Source organism: Tympanuchus pallidicinctus, unplaced genomic scaffold (genome assembly GCF_026119805.1).
Source record: "Tympanuchus pallidicinctus isolate F22 unplaced genomic scaffold, pur_lepc_1.0 scaffold11, whole genome shotgun sequence".
Taxonomy (NCBI): domain Eukaryota; kingdom Metazoa; phylum Chordata; class Aves; order Galliformes; family Phasianidae; genus Tympanuchus; species Tympanuchus pallidicinctus.
The window spans coordinates 14,861,468-14,882,021 of NW_026294627.1; the positions used below are offsets into that span (position 1 = coordinate 14,861,468).

Here is a 20,554-nt window from a genome sequence, read left to right on the forward strand (position 1 = left end):
GAGACAGAGGAGACCATACCAGATATACACCAACATAAATATCAAGAAAGTAGATCATACTGTTTTCTTCAAGTATCAGTGGCCAGAAGCTTCACAATTCACATACCACTACTCACCTTTCAGCTACAGAATAGTCACCAAAGCAACAGGACACAGCAACAAAACAATACCTTATAAAAAAATTCCCCATCAACTCAAGTTTGAGCATTAAGAAATATTAACAGTTAACCGAGTTCTACATATAAAATAAAATATGACTCACGCAAATGTTCATATTTATCTGTTTTCAATGAACTCAACTCCCTTATAGACTTTACAGTAGACAAATTGGATAAGACATTTCTCAGCCTCAGTGTAAATCATTACTTTCTTCAAAAGTATCTTTTTCTTTCAGTTTTTAAAAAAAAATTCCATTGGTCTCTACAGGAAGCCCAAGTAATTTTGGTGTAATCTTCCTCCATCCTCACACAAGATCATTTATACAAAGCCATCTATATTTTAAATAGAGACTACTTAAGCAGTTAACATCACTGATTAGGCACTCAAAAATAAGAGTACATGGGATACTTCTGACTACAAACTGTTCCCCTCACAATATTCTACCATTTCAATCCAGTGTTTCCAATTTTCAACTCACTAGAAGTTACGCTGCCAGTGAAGAGCTGAAGAAAAGCCTTCTGCCTAACCTATTCTGACAGCCTTTCCCTCTTAGATTTTCTCCATCAAAACCTACACATAAGATTCTGAAAGTTATAATATTACAAAATATTTCCCTTTATTCTGTCACATGAAAATACCAGTTTTATTTCAAAATGCAAGATCTTCTTATACTCCTGACCAATGTTAAATCCAGAGCTACTCATTCCTCCAAGGATCTTGTTCAGCCCAAACAATAATTCTGTGAATGACAGCTCCCACTCAGGAAAGTTTTAAAAAGATCCCTTACATTATGTAAAATTATGCATACAAATGCATTAAACTAGATAAAGTAAATGTAGCCTTAAAACATACATTATACGTGAATGGTTTAATAAAATCAGGTTTCATAAGTTACAAATTGGACTGGGTCACTGCAAAAAAAAAAAAAAAAACAAACCACAACACTGCATCAAGCCTAGAACAGGTAGTTTCTTCCTCAGTGATTTAAGTAATGACAAGTTGACTGAAATGACTCACTAAGCTAAATGATTAAAGAATCATGTCAGAAAAAAAAAAAAAAAGTAAAAAAAATTACATGAAATATGTGCAAATGTTGGAAAAATATTCCTAATTAAAGCAAAAATTATTATTTGGCTGTTCACAAAAAAAAAAAAAAAAACACATTTCCCTTATGAAAAAAAGACGCATGATTAGTCCGGCACACTCAGTTCACTGCAGACAGTTCTCAGCACCTGAACACCACAGAATAAAAAAGTACTTGAAGTCAAAAATATTTACTGCTATTTAAGATGAAACTGTTCTCTAAGAAACACACATTTTAAGCAACATTTTAAAATCACTTCCCATCTAAACATTAGTCAGATGTACTGAATACTAGATTTACTACTAAACATGCAAGACAGCATCATATCATCAGTCTTAACATAACCATTTCATACAGAATAAACAAGCAAAGAGGACAGCACTTTATCACAGAACTTACTAGGCACTAGTGAACTAAGTGCTACTATCATTTAGCACACGTTGGTGCAGGCTGATCGACTGTAGACAGAAATGGCAGGAGGGAGAGATCACACACCTCTACTACAGACTCATAAGAAACTGTTTTAAAGAAGTTACATTATTGTAAATTCATCTTAATTTAATACCAGTTATTTCTGATCTTTACAAGATGGGAGACAATTTAAAGTCTTCCTTTATCTGAGTAGCAAGTTAAGGTCTTCACTTTGCTTAGTTTCTACTTACCAAAGCAGGCAATGTTTGGTATTTTTTGGCAGAGCACACAGTGTTGAATAACTCTGACCCTCCCAGTGTGCTTTGTTTTGCTAAGTCATTCGCCTACAGCTAGATTCAATGTAGAATCTGACTCTAATTTCAATATACACTGCTGAGTGATGTTTAAGTCAGGTCTACACTGCCAGCTCCAGAAAATAAAACAGTTTAATTGCACTATCCTCCACTTTATCAAGGCATTTAGGGGACAACTCACTCCTTAAATAATTATATTTAGGAGTTCCCTGAAATAAACCACTATTTAATACAGAGGAAACAGCCATCAACTAATCCTTCCACCATTTAGATGAGGAAAGGCTGTGAATGTAACCAATCTAGACTTCAGCAAAGCTTTTGATCCTGTCACCCACAGTATTCTCCTGGAGAAGCTGGTAGCCCATGAATTTGATAGTCACAGTCTTCACCAGGTAAAGACCTCGCTGGACAGCTGGGCCCAGAGAGCAGTGGTGAATGGAGCTAAATCCAACTGGTGGAGCACAAGGCTTATGGGAGCAGCTGAGGGAGCTGGGATTGTTTAGTCTGGAAAACAAGCTCAGGGAGACCTTACTGCTTTCCTCAACTCTGTGAAACGAGGTTGTGGGTTGGCCTCTCCTCCAGATAACAGCAACTGGATGAAACAACCTCCAGCTGCGCTACACGAGCTTCAGTTTGGATATTAAGAAAAATTTCTCCTCTGCAGGAGTAGTTATGTATCAGAATGTGTTACCTAGGAAGGTGGAGGAGTCAATATCTTGGCCAAGAAGTTGAAGAAATGAGTAGATGAGGCACTGAAGGACATAGTTTATTGGGCATGGTGGTGATGAGTTGATAGTCGGACAGGATGATCTTAAGAGCTTTCTTCCAACCTTAATAATTCAGTAATTATATAACTATATGATTTTAGTAATTTTTTTTAAATTGATAGTCTTTGACTAGCTGTACAATGCAAATTATACTGTCAATTTATCTACTGAATGTGTTCAATACTGATATAACAGTTAGTGGGCATGGTGGTGATGGGTAGATGGTTGGACTACATGGTCTTAGAAGTCTTCTCCAACCTTAATGATTCATTTAATGATTCCCTCAAATGTGTAAGCACCAAGGAACAATGAGAAATCCTATAACAATTCTACTAAACACTATTCTGACAATCTCATTTTTCACATTAACACTCGAAGATTGTCACCTACAGCAACAGTCTTATTAGTGACTAACATCACATCAGTAACATCAGTCTTATTATCTGTTAAGCATTAATACTGCTTTCTTGTGTATTTTCATCACATTCTATCAAATCTCAAATTTATTTGCTGCAAGCAATTCTAAGACTAGTTTCAAAATGACTTGTAAGATTTACCTCACAATCTAACCTAAAGCACACCCAATCATATTAATACTTACTGTTATTACACATTAGCCAATATTTTTTTCTGTTGTTCTTTTACTTATAATGCAGAAGAGCAAATATTTTATCTTCTAGATTTTACTTACATTTCAGGTGTCTCTCTCATTCTCTCATTTGATTCTTTTTAAATCCAAAATTTTCTAGTTAATTCCATCTCTAAGAGAGTAAACCTGTGACATCTTGCAGAACATGAGCATTCGCTTAATCAAAATTAAAAATAAAACACATTTTATAAAATATGGATGAAAATACCATGACAAAAATCAGTATTTTTTTTTTTTTTTTTAACCACAACCAAGAACTCCCAAACACTCCACTACTCATCAATTTCCATTTTGCACACTACGGTTTCCAAACTAGGAGTGTGTTTTTCAGCTAATATTTCACAGTTAGTGAAAGGAAAACTTGTAGAAAAAATACTGATGGAAGAAGGCAACGTTAAGAGCTGAGGTTCTTTCAAGAAAGCAACTTTCAAGAAAGCAGCTGAAAACATCCAATACCATAGAGTGGAATGTGTGTGCAGTAGAGTAACTGCCAGTTTTAGTTTAAATAATGTCAAAAATCTGATTTTAAAAAAAAAAAGTTTGAGGAAAAAAGTTAAAAAATAGATTAGGAAAACAAACCAAAATATTTGCAATTGTGGAAAGGTAGGAGAAATTTTCTCACTGCTGTCAAGAGAAGCAGAAAATAACCACTGTGCTGAACTACATGGAATAAGGCAAATGAAGTAGAAACAAACTGCAATGTAGAAAAAACATGAATAACCACTGCTGTTTTTTGTTTTTTTTTTTTTTTTTTAAGGCATCCTCTGAGACAGAAAAGGTAGCAAAAAGTCTTTGTTTTTATTCAAGACATTTATGAAGAGATAATTCTGAATTACTGTGAAGACAACTGATAATTCAGATTCCAATTCTGATCAAAGACATTCACCCATGTTTAGTATTAAAATCTGGTCATTACTATTAAAGAAGTTGTCTGCATTCCTATAGCAGATAATTTTCCAGCATCTTTATCTAGTGACCTTACATACTGATCTTGAGGAATGCTATAATTAGCAAAAAAAAACAATAATATGAATAAAAGCACTAATATAAACACATGTTCATTGAAAATTTTGTGTTTTTTTTGTTACAATATTTTATCACCTAAGCTACTGGAACTTCGTTCATACCTTCAGACTGATGTATTATATGCCCAAAATTCAGAAACGGTCCATACTCAGGTCTTTTCTGCTCATCTTACAGTTATTTGCTGCTTCTCTGCATGCTATTGTTATGTTTAAAAACAGTGCAATGATGTATAGTTCTTTCCCACATTCCCACCACATTCACCACTCTTTGTTATACAACAAAACACTGCATACTCAACAACACAGAAAAAAAAGGCATGTTAACTGTAGTTCCTCACTTTTTCAAAACCTGTAGAAAATGTTACTCAGCAGACAAAATGATATAAACAAATGGCAAAACATGGCAAACAAACAAACAACGTATAATCCAGAATGACTAGGAATAAAATCCACTTAATTATGCGCTTCAGTCAATCACCATCATCTCCAGCTATTCCACTAAAGGAAAAGCTTACCAAGCCCCTTTACTGTCTGTAGTTATGCCAATAAAGCACAGGAGGCACAACCGCAAGACAGACTTTTTTCAGATGCCATCACTGGGAACAATTTGAGAGCAACAGGAACAGAAGTGTTCTGTCAGAACTTGTCCTTGATCCAACAACTAACGCTCACAAGGAAGGTAAACTTGTGCTTCTCCAATAATTAAGTGTAAAATCTAGAAATAGTTTTCATAAGACAAACATGTGTAAAGAATGTAACCACTAACAGCTTTGCAAATCCTCTACGCAAAAGGCATATATCCATATATTAACTCTTGACTGTAACTTCCTCAGTACAACATTCTGCCAATTAACTCGGATCCAGAGGAGTTATGAACCACTTTGGATCCATTGAACTGGTATCTAAATACACTCCTATTTCTAGTATCTTCATTTTTTAAATGATAATGAAATGAATACAAGAAATACATTTCAACTTCTGAACATTATCCTTTTTTTTTTTTTTTTCATTTATAAACAATTTAAGGCACTTACTTGCTCACTTACCTGTAAAACATAAAGTAATATTTACCACACGTCCCAGTTCACAAATGCTATGAGTAATCACAGAATCATAGAATGGGTTGGAAGGCACCTCAAGGATCATCAAGCTCCAACCACTGAGCCACAGGCAGTGCCGCCAACATCCACATCTAATTCTAGACCACTTCACAATATAGTCAGGGCACATTAGATAATTTTATATATGGTTGGCCTTATATCGTTATTTTAACAAAAGAAATTGCACGAGAGTAGGTAAATATCAACATAGATTAGGACACATCCATGGAAACAAACCTTACTTTCACAGAGCAAGTTCTACTTAAGTACTCCACAATTCATCCTGGCAGATGGAGAGTTAAAGGGCTGTCTAACCAGTAGCCCAGTCCAGATTAACTGTACCATCATGTAGAAATAAACTAAACATTTAACTGAAAATTGTGTTCTAAGACGATGCTACATTTCAGTTGTTACTGAACATCTAAAAACCCTACGCAAATTATCACAGTGAATGTCTCAAAATGTTTTTGAATGACTCAAAATTACAATTCTCAAGAATTACAATTACAAGATTAATTATGAGATTAAGTGAAAGTGGTCAATAATTACTTAGAAGACAAATTAACCAGCCAAGAATATAGCTGTATCATGAAGTGCATATTTATGTAAAAACATAAGTTTTTGAATTTGAATGTCAAATAAAACATTGCAAAATCACCTTGAAGTAACTTTTACAACAGCACTAATTACAGCCACAGTGATCTTCCTGAGAAAGATTCTTTTTTGAGTTCTGTATTTCTATTTTTTCTCCCCTTAGTAAATATGGTATTTATCAACTGAACTGTAACTAAAAGTCCAATTGCTGATGCCATTCAGTAGCTGTTTAGAGGCAACAGGTGATTACTACGCACAAGCATTTACAAAACAAACGCTGAAAGTGGATGTTTTAATCCAGGACCAAAGCGTGTTCTCCTCAACATTATACGAAAAACTTTCAATAAACACATGAACTACCTTTATAAATAATGTTACATATGTTATGTCATGTTATAATGCTCTTAACAGGCAGGATCGTTCACTATTTAAGAGTTCATCAGGAACGTTCTGACCAGTCCACAAACAGCACTTAATGCATCCAAAACAAACAAAAAAAGCATCCTGGCACAACATCAGGCCCCATATCTCTGCAAAGCTTCCCAGTGAACATTTTAATACAACCTGGAAGCCATTTACTCTGAAATAGGAGGAAGATGAGGTACACTAATAATTTGATTAAACAGAGTTCCGAATAAAGAACTCAATATATATGGAACTAAACAGCTCTAGAACTTTCATTAAGAACTTTAAGAAACTGATCATTTGAACAAATCTGAATGGTTTATAAAAGCACTACTTTGTAGTTAAGTTTCCTGACTCAAGTATATATACAGTAACTCGAGAATTACAGTGTCTGCCTTCATCAACAGATATTTAAACAACTATTACGTTTATATGCAATACAGAACACAAAGTTGAAAAGAGACAATGGGAATCCCAACGTAATAAGAACAAAGAAGAAAACAGACAGTTTTTTTTTAATAGAATATACAAGTTTCCATGAGGATAAATAGATGCTTAGTAATTCAGAACACGGGCGTGGGGGGGAACAAACACACCAAGCGAAACCAAGTGAAAAAAAGACCACAAAAGCTCTAACACATATGCAGAAGAGAACCAGCAACATAATTTTGACCTTAGACTATCCTTGCCAGATCCTGGGCAAGAATATATTTAGAAGTAACAAGAGCTAACCTGCCACAAGTGTAACTATCAAGAGAACTGCCTTCAGCACCATTAGGAAAGCAGCATACTTCCTGTCTTGTACACAACTAAACTAATACAAATATTCTTCCATATTACTCAACAGTAAAGCTAAGTTAACAAGTCAGTAGCTGCTGCAGAAATCATGTTTGAGAAAAACTTATTTAATGAGAAATCGTAAAGAAAATAATTGATCCGTTCAAAACTACCTAAGTGAGTTTCTACTAATCAAAAAATTAATTAAACTTGCCAGTTGAAGATGCACATATCTGGTGTTTTCAAAAAAAAAAAAAAAAAAAAAAAAAAAAAAAAAAAAACCACTAATAAAAACATCAATGTACCTAAGAATACCAGCAGATCTCTGGAAAGATGTAGTGGAACCTTAAGAAAAATATGACAGAAAATAAAAATATTACTTGTATTTTGTATTGTTCACAGAAGAATTAGTCATCCAAAACAAGCATTAATTAATGAGGTAAATCTGCTCGATGCCTACACTGCAGCAATTAGACTTGTCTAAGGCTCATTAAAAAAAAAAGTACTTTAGAATATTAAGCAGTGTTCAGCTTGATATGAATGGAGAGGTAGCCTCACTGAAACAAGCTCCTTTCTAGGTTGCAGTGCACTGTGTTATCACTGTCGAAGTCTTCCATTCTGCCAGCTACTGAAGCAAAACAGAGGCTAAGCAGAAGGTCAGGTCTTACTGCTCGCACTGAGAAAAAAGGCACTGCATCCCAAGAGAGAGAAACTAGGAGTGTAAATAAGTTCTCCTCACATCCAGCAGTTCCTCTAGAATTCTATGGACTCACTTATCACTCTTTAGGTGTTTTGTTCTTCCTTCAATGCAGACCCTTTGAATAAAGATAAATTTAGCTAAGTACAGGAACTTATTTGGCTGCAAGTTTCAATTCAAGTAGGATCTCAGGATTCACACAAGTGGATGCAAGTCCAAAATAGGTACTGAGTAGACAACTGAAACTGAACGTTATCTCTTCTTAGTCTGGATAAACACATGTAAAAAACTCCAAGTTAAACTTAAGTCCAGTAGCTGAGGAAAAGAAAACGAAAATGATTAAGGCAAATGTTAATTTTAGTCTCTTAAATATGTATAGCATTTAACAAAACAATTACATTAATACGAGATTTTTTTTCTATTCTACAAATGCTTCGTTCTTGTATGTCAGAAGGCAGAAAATTTGTGGAACTTTGTTAGATAGTTAGCAGTATTTGTGGAACTCTGTTAGGTAGATTTATTAAAACTTGTGAGCAGTAATAAGTTTCATAAACTACATTAAATATATGGACTATAAGCCTCAGATTTGCTTTCTAATGGAGCTTTTTAAATTGCACCTGCAAAATCCATTAAGCAAGGAGAAACTAAGCAAGCAAGTTGAGTATTTTATAAACAAGCACTAGATGGCAGCTGAACTCTTTCCATTAATAATTAAAAAAAAAAAAAAAAAAAAAAGCATCTGTTTCCTCTAAGGCCTCATGAAAAACTATGACTGACAAAGGCTGATGGCCGTTTGCCATTGTATAAAAACCATCTGCAGAAAAATGTTCTTTTAAGTTTCCTGGTCCATCAGTTCTTACTGAAAATTAATTCATAAACAGAAACAACCTAAAAAAAAAAAAAAAAAAAAAAACAACAACACACCAGGGACAAAGATCTGTATCAGTAACTGTAGATGAGAACAAGCTCAGGAATGCCTACAAGTAAATCTGTACTGGAGATCTATGCGTATTTGATATAGCACATTAATGAACAAAAATGACTTCTGAATGGTCTCTTGTTCTTTCTACAAGTTTACAGGAGGTAAATATTAGTATGTTCTAAACATTCTGTGCAAGCATTACTGCACCAGGTAGAAGATCCAAATTTTACAGTGTTAGATATTCATAATAAAGCTTAACATAGGGAAAAAAGATAATGTATCTAAAATATTAATAGTTTGCACATACTGAAATATGGAATTGCGAATAAAATCTAACATTCCAATGATAATTTGCTCCATTACTGAAAAATCACCTCCTAGATGCACATCAATTTAGAATGTCAATTATGAATCACGCTAAAAATGGTCACAGAACTAACGCTAATTAAACCTCCAAAATACCAAAGCAATTTATGGAATAAGATGTATCTCTGGAAATTTTTGTTAATGAATTTATTACTGGAAAACTGCCTTAACTTCGTTTTCTCCTGAACAAGGTAAGAAAGAATTCTGCATACAGTGTGAATGCAAACTTCTTGTCTAACTGGTGCTTTGGTAATGGATTAGAAGGTGGAACAAAATCTGTTCAGTTCTGTTCACTGCAGAGTCTAGATGTCCAAAAACAGACTGCTGAATTACAGAGGTGTAAGAAAATCCAATTAACATTCTTCTCTCAAAGAAATCTATCACTTAAGTTGTATGGGAATGTAGAAACGAGCCATTCCTCAGATACACCACAGCAGGTTTGAAATAGTTGATAGGAGCGAGGAGGAAGCTTCATTTAAAAACTGCTCTAAAGGGAGAGAGTTCTTAGGACAAAGACATCAAATTGCATTAACCACCTTTCCGGCATTCCTCAAACTACAAACTTTGCTGTTGTTCTGACATGTTCTTTTCTGATGGCTTTTTTTTTTTTTTTTTTTTAACCCTCCACTGTGTTACACCTTTCAAATCCATTATATCTGCACTGTTGAAGCAACCTCCACTGCTCGAGTGCCTGCCACTTCATTCTGCTATTAACGCTACATACTCAGCAGTGGAGCTTTTGTCTAAGAAAATAAAAGGACAGGAAACTTAGAGTTCATTTACAAAAATAAGAAGTGTAAAAAATTAGGTATGAATAAAAAGTCTCCCACAAAAGGAGCAGTAAGCTTTCAGAAGTTGAAACTGTTTGTCAAAAAACAATTCCTTATTTGTGAAGCTACACTTGAAAAGGGGAAGGTCCCCATTCAGGAATGGGAAAAGAGGAGAGAGGCATCTAAAAATCTCAGTTCTATCTTTAAACCATCAGTAAGAAGAGCTGCTGAAGGACAATACTGTAGCTACTGTTTCATTAAGTACAATATCTACCTTATAACATTTCACAATATCATTTTGCAAATAAACATGTGTTCCACAAAAAAGAACAGTATTTCCACAAATTCGGGGCTCTTTTGTAAACACTTGAGAACTATTTCAATACACAAGACGTAAATTATTCTCTTCTCACTCTTCTACATCAATGACAGCAGTTAAAAAAAAATACTCCCTAGCAATTATTTAGAAATTATTTAGCAAAAAGACCAATTCAGAAAAAATGTGTATCTGCATAAGCCATTCACAATTGGATACTAACCACTGCACAGCAAATAATATATTAAAAGCACTTAGAAATAGAATAAATATTTTTTATTTAAAGTATATTTGTGCTGCTGAAAAACACTGTTTATTTATAATCACTATCTCCAAGCTCTCCTTTCAGGAGAAAAGACATACGCAAAATAAAAATTATAGGAAAAAGATATCGTATCATTTATTAGAATGCATAAATATGGTCAGGTATAATAGCAGATTTCAACTAAACATCCTTTATGTAGCAAGGTAGAAAACTCTAAATGATGTGGAAATGTAAATAACAGCTTACCTACTATAGACTGCACAACTAGTTTGATAAATTGTCTGGACACCACTAGGAAGCCCACTGGATTAGCAGTCAATGCAATCAGATTTTTTTATATACATACAACAACACCATGAATGCTACAGCAGTGACAACGCTCATACAGAAAACATTTACCAACTGTAACTAAACCAAACTGCTAATTGCATGAAGTTCCATTACAATAAATTTTTAAAAGAGGTCACACTGAAAAATAAAAGTTTAACAAGTTAGGATAAAGACACAGAAAGAAGCTTTAAACAGGAAAGCCTGATACAGCAGCTTGTATGACAAGTTCCAACTCCGGTTGCCATCGCACTTACCATTTATGTCCTCCTTTTACACTGAACAGTAATAAGGAATAGGATATAAGTGAAGGAAGCTTACTTTTCAAGGCTTTTAAGAAACAAAAACAAGCATTAGAAAATTATCGGTTGCCTTCTAAGTACACGGTAGGCAGAAGACTTCAACGTGTTACATAATTTAAGTCAAAAGAGTTCATCAAGACCAGATATGATTAAAAACTACACCCCAGTTCTGTAAGATGTTGTGCTAACAAAGAAGCAACTTTATACTCTCAAAACTGAAATTAGCTTTTTTCAACATATGCACAATGGTAATCTAGGACTAGATGAAACTACCACATGGTCTCTGTTTACAATAAACAAATTAAGAATAAATCAAAAAAACTTCAGCTGTATAAGTTCTATTAAATAGAGTAGAAGATGCATCATTTTGCTACCTCCAGATAAGATTTATAATTCTTATTGGCTCCAAAATGCAAAGGCTTTTTCAAACCTCCATTCATACATCACAACCTCAACACAGATCTAAAGACATGTTGTAACAAATGCTTGTGAAATGATATGTCATGCTTCGTTTCATAGCTGCCCTTATTAGAAAGGTGTTAAAGTAAGTAAGCAATAAATCACTCCCAATGCCCTTAAAGAGGAAGAATTAAAACTGGAGGCAAAGTAGTCATCACATGACTGTAACACTCCTCAAAACAAGGGAAAACTGATTAATTATTGTATACATCACTTTGAGTTCACATGATATAAAAAGAAGATGGCTATGCTTCATATTCCTTCAGTCGACCTGTATCTCTTTTGGCAGGCTTCTCACTGCACAACTACATCTATATAATCTCACACCGTATGTTATTCCAGATGAATGAATAAAATCCCCACAAACGAAACTCAGTAGGAGAGCTCCACACACTCTAGAAATTCCTTCCAACTCTTTTTCCCACAAAATTTCAGTGTGTAAAATCACATAAATTACAGTGATTGAAATGCTTTCCACCTGAACTATTCCTCTTTCTTCCTTACGCTATGACATTTTCCTATGTCTAGCCCACAATCTGAAGAGCTTCTGAAGAGCTTCCAAATTTAAATATGCAGAACAGTATGAGGATGGCAAGCAATTCAAGCTCATAGACTAAGTAACCTTACCTCAAAGAGCTGCAAAAAAGCAATTAAATAGAGGCTGCTGTGACCAGCATTATCCAGCACTCCCTCCATCTTGAGCTGCAGGGAAAACACTGCTATCCAACAGCAAAAGGAACTGAAGGAAGCTGCTGCCATCTCTTTCCTGCAGCTCTCAGCAGTGAGCAACAGGGATCTTGTAGCTCAGCCATGGGATTACTTTGACACATAACTTACACAATCACAAAGTCGAACTGCCCCCAAAAGATGTTATGATAGTAACATGAAATGAAATTACATACTTGGCTCTAGAGAAGTCAGAATCACTTCAGTATCACTTCTAGATTACATCAGATGATTGCTACATCCTGTTTTGCAAAATATGACTTACCAGTTTAGTAACAGGAATGCACTAAAGGATATTTTAAGTTTTCAGTTCTAGATCATCATCCCCCCAAAAACGTATGCTTAAACACAGTTTTTCTTACAGTGAGAGCACGCAGGGAAATAAATTACCACCTATTTCCAGCTGCGAGTTTCTCAAACAATCAGCAAAATCAACTGACAGCAGTTGGTAACATCACAAAGGAACTACTTTGCTTCCTCTCTATCTTTACTAAGAATCCTAAATCCAACAGGAAAAATAAAAGATTCCTGTTTTATCTTCTCTTGGGAGGTCTCAGAACATATTCAGCACACTCTTCAGAGTGTTCTACAGGCAGAGGTATTGCATAGCATGTAAAATAAACATTACTTCCACAAAGCACAAATCAGAAAGCAGCTGAGAAACCAGCAATTCGTTTCCATTTTATGCATCAAGTTGAACCTGTACAGAGGATCACTATGTGCATTACTTACTGCTTTCCCACTAAAATCTATTTTAGCAGTATTTTACTACATAAAATTAAAGCACTTAACTGTTTTGTGCTCACTTCACTGTTCTGGTTGGTAGAAACCATAACCATGACCAAAAGAGATCATCCTGAAAATTTAGGAAGCTGATTCCTCTGATATCTCCATTTTGCTGTTCCCTCCACATGAGACTTCAAAGGCTGAATAGACCTGAATACATTACTGCTACATTATTTAATGTAGCAACTGTGGCAAAGATCTTTTTCTTCCTTTGAACATTTTGGTCATCTTCAGTACAGATCTGGAGGTTTTCCTCATCTAGTCTAACAGAAAGGTCTCAAAGAAAGGGATTTTAGGTTTCATGTGAAGCTCCACTGCCTGTTTCTAAAGTATATGATTAATAATAAATTAAGCATAACACATAATAAGCAATCAAAGAAGCTTTGCAGTATGAATCATTTAAAAACTAAATTTGTCAGCTCAACTAAGGCACCTCTTCATGCCCATAACTATCCAGTCTCTAACCTTCCACTTAAAAAAGCTAAATGATTTCTTGGAAAACTTAACTTCCTGAATAAAAAAGGAAAATGATAATTTGAACACCTTCAATTAGCTGAAATGTTGAATTACTTATTTTCCTACAAGATAGTGAAGTCATAGTTCAAAAAAATTACACTACTGAATTTGTGCCATTCCACTCATGAGAATAACGGAGTTCTGAAGGAAAAACAGCACATGAGATGTCAATTCAATAAGACAAAATATTAAAAACTCCTGAAAACTACAGTAAAATATTTACTATTTCAACTTTAGTCAAAGTTCTACTTACGTTGTCCATGAAATTTGGCTTAAATCCTCCCTCCTGCTGCCGTCTCAATTCCTCCTGTTCCCTCTGGCGTAGCATCTCCTCTTCACGCCGTCTATGTTCTTCTTCATGTCTAGGATATTTTTCAAGAATTACATAAATTAAGACTCATGATCTGTTTGGGCTCATAACCAGTCTCAGGAGATAACATCAGCACGTAAGATAACTACCTACTAGCTTTTAATACAGGGTAAGGCACTAATCTGCTCAACCTGATGGGCTTGAACATTACTGAAATGTTTCTGTTTAACGAGTATTCAGGTATCCACAACACCAATATTCTTGCTCTTCTTCATATTCTATGGATTACAATATTTCAAGACTGCCTACAGCCAAACTGCTAACTCTATACAGTATATTGTTCTTTTGTATCCTCTCCATTTCTTGAGACATTTAATATAAGTAGTTGTAAGTAATACATATATTGCTTCAAAACCAATGCTGAAATGAATCACCCAGCACCTCAGTATGCTCATACCCACTATTTGGTCCCCAAAATTGTCCAGCAAGCATCAAGGAATGTCATTGGGTGCCATTTTTTCTGTACAGAGTTATTCAATGACAACTCAGCTTCATACATACTTCCATGTCAGACATCATTTCATCAGACAACCCCTCTGCTCCAACTCTCACACAGCCACAGATGTTACAGAATATTGGTGCAAAGGTTCAACCTCTACTGCTTTACCACCAACATCCACCTCAGACATCATGGGCCAATATCATAAGATAGGAGGAATTACATTCTGAGCAGCCCCTGTATTCATAAGAATCAGCTCTTAAAGAGAAAAGCAATACATCAGAAAACAAAGTGCCACAAAGCACTACTGTAAGATGAGAAAACACTCCCAAAACTCTTGACTATAAATCTGCAATGCTACACTTCTACACGCAGTAGATGAATACCCCCCAATCTTCCAAGTGTGTTCTACTACAGCTCCATTACAACTATGCTTCCATCACATTGAAAAATAAGTCATCATATGAAACATTCACATTACAGCATCTCTAAGCTTGTTAGAAAACTCATATTTACAAAACAACTGAGCTGAAATAAATGAAAAAAATACTAGAAATACTTGCAACTAGTCTTTTGTATTAGCATAAGTGACCATTCTTCTCTGCAAGAATGTTAACAGAAATGTTTCCTGTTATGATTTTGAAAAACAGTTTTTAAATGGTAGACATTCATATTTTGTATTAAAAGCTCTGCACACCAAAGTATCTAAACTTGTGCGGGCTGACAGCAGATGCACACTTTAAATTACTGCCACATCTTCATACAGTACAAGACAAAAATACCTCAACTGTATCTGCTTGCGTTTCTGAAGTTCTTGATTCCGAAGTTCTTCCAAACGTCTCAATTCTTCCTGACGCCGCATGAGATCTACCAGGATTCAAAACATAATGAATATAAAAGCTCTCAATTAACAACACAGTAACAACAACAAAATCACTATCAGATTACCATTCTAACAATAATCAATTTTAAAATTAAAGCCATTTCTCAACACGTCTAAGCAGCTCCCTCCCATTCAGCCAAGCTTGCCATATGAAAAACCACAAGGACCCAAGGCTCACACGCTAAGGCACTGCACTGGCTATGCCCTCCAAAGAAGGTGATGGATGCAGAAATTTGAAGCCCTAAAACAAGGAGAAGGGGAGCTTAAGAAAAAGTCGCAATCACTTTAACCACGTCCTGGTTTTGCAGCTTTGGCAAGGTATCCATTTTCTCACAGTGCTGCATAATGCTCAAGTCCCTTTAGCAAGGAAACTAGTGCAATTCATATTCTCCATCATCACATGGTTTAGTAGGAGCTATTGGGAATAGGTGAACGGTTGGACTGGGTGATCTTTTAGGTCTTTTCCAACCTTGGTGATTCTATGATTCTACTGCAGACAATTGCACAACACACCACAAACAAGTGAAATGAACTTGAGGTGCACGTGATCTGAACCTCTGGAGCGATTAATCATGACTGGTCTTACAGTCACTTAGAAATAACTGTAACTGTTAACACTACCAGAAAGAAAAGCCACATTCTTCCTTAGAAAACACTTTAAAACGCTCTTAAAAAGCAAGCCAGAACTAATAATAATTACTTTAGCACTATTTAATGCTGCCCAGTCAGACCACTGATTTCTGTCTGGAAACTCATGCATTCTTGAGTGAATATTAATTCCACCTCTTGCCACAATAAAAGCAGCTGTTTGCATATTCCATCTTCATAACATTGGCCACGTTATTTACAGACACCATTAGATGTGTTTCATGCTTGAGTTCAACTACTCCACACATTTTTACACGCATTTTTTCACCACATCAATTAAATCATTTTATTTACTCTGCAAAAAACTCAAGCTTGCAGCAGCACATATTATTATAAACTTTTACACTGCTACGTTTACCAAAATATCATGCATTTGTTTTCTTTTAACACAGATCACCAGAATTTTACCATATATTTAATAAAGTTTACCAGATAACATCCTTACAGACAGTGTAAGTCTTCTCTCATGTTTTGCAGGCCTGCCTTTACCAACTTTGCAAAGTCAATGTATTTACATGGACTAATGATTAAAGCAAAGATTCATTCAAATCAAAAAGTCACAGGACCATTTCCTTACAACAGTGCATACTGTAGCAGGCTTAGCCAATGCTATCTTCTTACTCTGCCAGACTCCTTAAAGTAACATTTAGATTGGTTCATAGTAATCATGAGATCACGAATGAACCCACTGTGCATTCAGCACTGGTCACTGTGGGAAAAGGTACCTGTCTTCATTCTATTTCCCACTTACCTATCATCCCCTTTTTCCTTACATTAATACACCGCAACAGTTTCTACCTTCTCTCTACTGCTGCTATGAATTTATCATTTTCTCCCCTCTAAGCTCTACAGCCCTAATTTCACACATTTCTAAAAATTTTCAAGGCCTGTTTCTGATTACTGTCCTTCCTGAAACTGTTAGAACTTAAAAGCTCAGCATAACAATTAGGTTTGGTACCACCCAACAGTGGCAGAATCTTGACACAAAGCTTCATTAGCTAGACAAAAATAAAGATCTAGATGTTTGGGCTGTGCAGAGCCTCTCATATTAGAGGATTTGCAATACTGCTGATTCTGGACTGACATTTATTGGACACGGGTCCTTTCTCTGAACAGAAAAAAAAACTGCACTGAAGCTGATAGCTGTGAAACAGATGGAAAGCATGACTATTGCCTTCCTCATCTTCTCATGCCTAAAGAAAAAAGATGTTTCAATATTCAAATTCTTGCAGATTCAAGGACTGAAGGTGAAAGTGACCCCTCATCTCAGGGGTTAATCCTACACGCAGCCATACCAAGACCAAAAAGTTGCATTGTTTTAGCTGCTAATTTTTCAGGTTCTAAAAACAGAAAGCAAATGGCCACTTTCCATGCAGAAGAATGAAGTTTCTGATTAAATCTAGTCAAATCTTCTAGTACTTTGTCAAACTATTTCACTGTCATTATGAAGAAATATTTACACAACTCTAAAGCGTACCAGCAATATGCAGATCAGAAATATCATGCCAATTTACTTACAGATGGAAGCATGTATTCTGCTTCACAAATTACTTCTGACTCAATCTGTCAAAACGTGACACTTAAAAGTGAGAAATCACACACGTTGAAAGAATGAAGTCTCTACCTTCAGTGTTAATACCATGCCATGAAAACTCAGGTACTTCAACCAGCATGTTCCAGTGCAAGTCCCAACACCTCTGATAAAGCAATTTCATTAAAACTCGTTCTCCTTTGTCTGCTGAAGTATATGGATTGTAGGAAACTCATTCTTCTCATCTTTTTAGCTCCTGCTAACTACTATGCTATAGTTTTACATTCCATGTTTCAGAATAACTATTTCAACAACCTTTGCAACCAGTCATTTCGTTTGTGCATCAGGTATGCAAAAATAGTCATTCCTGATTCTGATGTTTTATGTTTCACTGCAATCGTTCTTAAAAAGCACACAATTCAATCTCATCAGGTTACTTTCATATACACTGAAGCTAAAGAGCTGGTAAGAGGAAAAAAAAAAAACAAAAAAAAAACAAGAAACATGCTGACAGCTGAGCTATTCAAATTCCTGCATATCAATAAGCTCAAATCTGAGCACCTGCACAAAATTCCAGGTTGTTTAGTACCAAAGAAGTGCTCCATTATAATCAAAGAGGAATGACAAACCCTCTTCCCACAGCAACAAAAAGCCAATCTTCTCAATGGAATATTGACACCAGAAACATCCTTATTCCAGTGGCTCTTCAGCAGAAGAAATAGTCTTTTTCTTTCTGTGTAAAAGTGGATCTTAAAAAATATTCCAAAAAATGAGAACTTTTTCCTTCAGCATCCATAAAAGGAGCTACAGTAACTATTTGGCATTTGAAATTTGTTGTTTTTTCTTATTATTTTATTATGCTCTGTATTGCAGCACCAGATCTTACATAAACACAGTTTCTCACTTAGTGCAAGCACGCTCATTGAGAAACAAGAGGATAGGTGAACTTCTTCCTAACAACAACTTCCAGTCATAGCAAAACTAGTAACTTTAAAAACTAAGATCAAATGGTGTCCTGCAGTTCTCAACTGAAAGCAATGCAAACAGCAGTAATTATGGGCCACCAGCTTTTTGGGAAAAGACTAACAGGCAGAAAATATCAGCTACTTGCCCTGTTTCTGCTTTGCCACAGAAATACAAGCTCAACTCAGCTCCATTCCCAAAGGTAGGGCTTGAAAACAGTTTCTAAAGGACTTTCTTTCCCCCAAAACTACAGAAAGGGAACATATCCACAAAGTTAAATAAGAGTGATGCACCATTTTATACTTCCAAGAATAATGTAGCTTAATGACAACTGTCACTTACTTTGAGTTGCCTACAACAATCATGCATACAGATTTCTCAGTTGGGTTTCAAATGTTTTTTTTTTTTAAAAAAAAAAAAAAAAAAAAAAAGTAAAATTATTTTGGATTGTATTGGAGAGGCACGATCAGCTGTAACTATGAGCCATCATTTTACATTTTTTTTCCTGCCCAGGACACACAAGCAGTGCTGTGTCCCATCTATTATCATAAACAACACCAACAAAAAAAATTTTACAGATGAATTTGAGGCTACCATTCATTCTTGTGATATAAACTATTTACAGCACAAAAACTTAAGTGAAAAAATACATCTAGGCAACCTCCCCTTTCTCAACTTCTTAATCCATTACTGCAAACCCTCAAAGACTACACAAACAGAAAAATACTACTTCCTTTGTCTTGGTTCAACGCATTTAATTAAATAGCATCTGCCAGAAATCTCTGCATTTAACAAACAGCTCAATATGCTACAGACAGAAAATTTGTGAAAAAGAAAGAATTAATGCTAATACATTATCTGATTTTTTACCTTGCCTCATCAACATTAGCTGATGCTCATGTCTAGCTGCTTCCATTTCTGCCTCTAGTTTCTCTTTGGCTTCTCTAATGTTCCTGTCAACCTGTTCACGCTGTTGTTTTTCCATCTCATCAAGAGCCTTCCAACGTGAAGCATACTCAAACTCAAATGTTCCAGGTTGAGCAAAACGTGGAGGCTGTTCTCTTTCCCTAATAAAAATTTTGCAGTTAAAATGTACAGAAGGACACATTAAGATCAACAGCTGTAACAGCCAAAGAATTCACAAACAATCACTTCAAATGTAGTAATCTGATGCCAAGTCAGATCTGCGTCGCAAACCAGTTTGTCAGTTTAATTCAGCTGTTAATGTGGTAAGTAATCTGATCAGAGAAATCTTGCAAATAAATATCTACTCCATTTATATAATCAACACAGAAACGTTTAATTACCATGGTACAAAACATTTAGCTGTGACATTAGAAGGGTGAACCCAGCTAATCTAAAGTGGTCACATCACATAGGAAATTAAATGCATATTAAAGCTTACTAAACAGTTCAGACTGTTAGTAAGAATATTTAAATATCTAAAGGAGCCAATACTTCATTCACATTCTAACACTAGTGCTTTAAAGAACAATTATTTTTTTCTTTCAAGTATTACTGTACAGGTTTAACTGCTTACCAGAGTAAGTATTTTAGTTTCAAGCTGCAACATTTCTAAATAGCAATCAGATCTGAATGTTACAAGTAATATTCTCTAACGAAGGAAAACCCTCTTTCACCTCATGCTAGACTCTTTTTTGCTCAAAATTACATCCAAATCACAGAAGCTGCCAAGATTTATACCCCAGTGACTCTACAGAGAAGGTGGTGCTAGTCAAGAGGATAAAATTCTGTGGGTGTACATATCTCTGCAGGATCAGACCACAACCCAAGCTCACAAAAAACTATCAGTGATTGGCAGTAAGCTTCAGCTGATTTCAGACAAGACCAGGAATCTCTACCTCAGTAAAATCACAGAATGCTAAACCGACAAGACTGCATTTTACTATGATTAGGAAAACGAAAAGAGTTGCTTGTTAATCTTTAGAATCAGTGGAACAGTACAATAGTTAGGTTGGAAGG

General features: G+C 35.3%; 1 protein-coding gene across 4 annotated transcripts in view; it reads right to left on the bottom strand.

The window, feature by feature from the left end:
• Positions 1-20,554, bottom strand: part of PSPC1 (paraspeckle component 1) — a 58,286-nt gene that overhangs the window by 31,297 nt on the left and 6,435 nt on the right. For all 4 annotated transcript variants that reach the window (XR_008203522.1, XR_008203524.1, XR_008203523.1 and 1 more), the window contains exons 4-6: positions 19,442-19,638; positions 15,329-15,413; positions 13,991-14,099 (exon numbers count right to left, since the gene is read on the bottom strand). Coding sequence is in view for 1 of the 4 variants with exons in the window: in XM_052671319.1 (XP_052527279.1) it covers positions 13,991-14,099; positions 15,329-15,413; positions 19,442-19,638 (391 nt within the window). In the remaining 3 variants the exon portion in view is untranslated. The remainder of the gene's footprint in view (positions 1-13,990; positions 14,100-15,328; positions 15,414-19,441; positions 19,639-20,554) is intronic.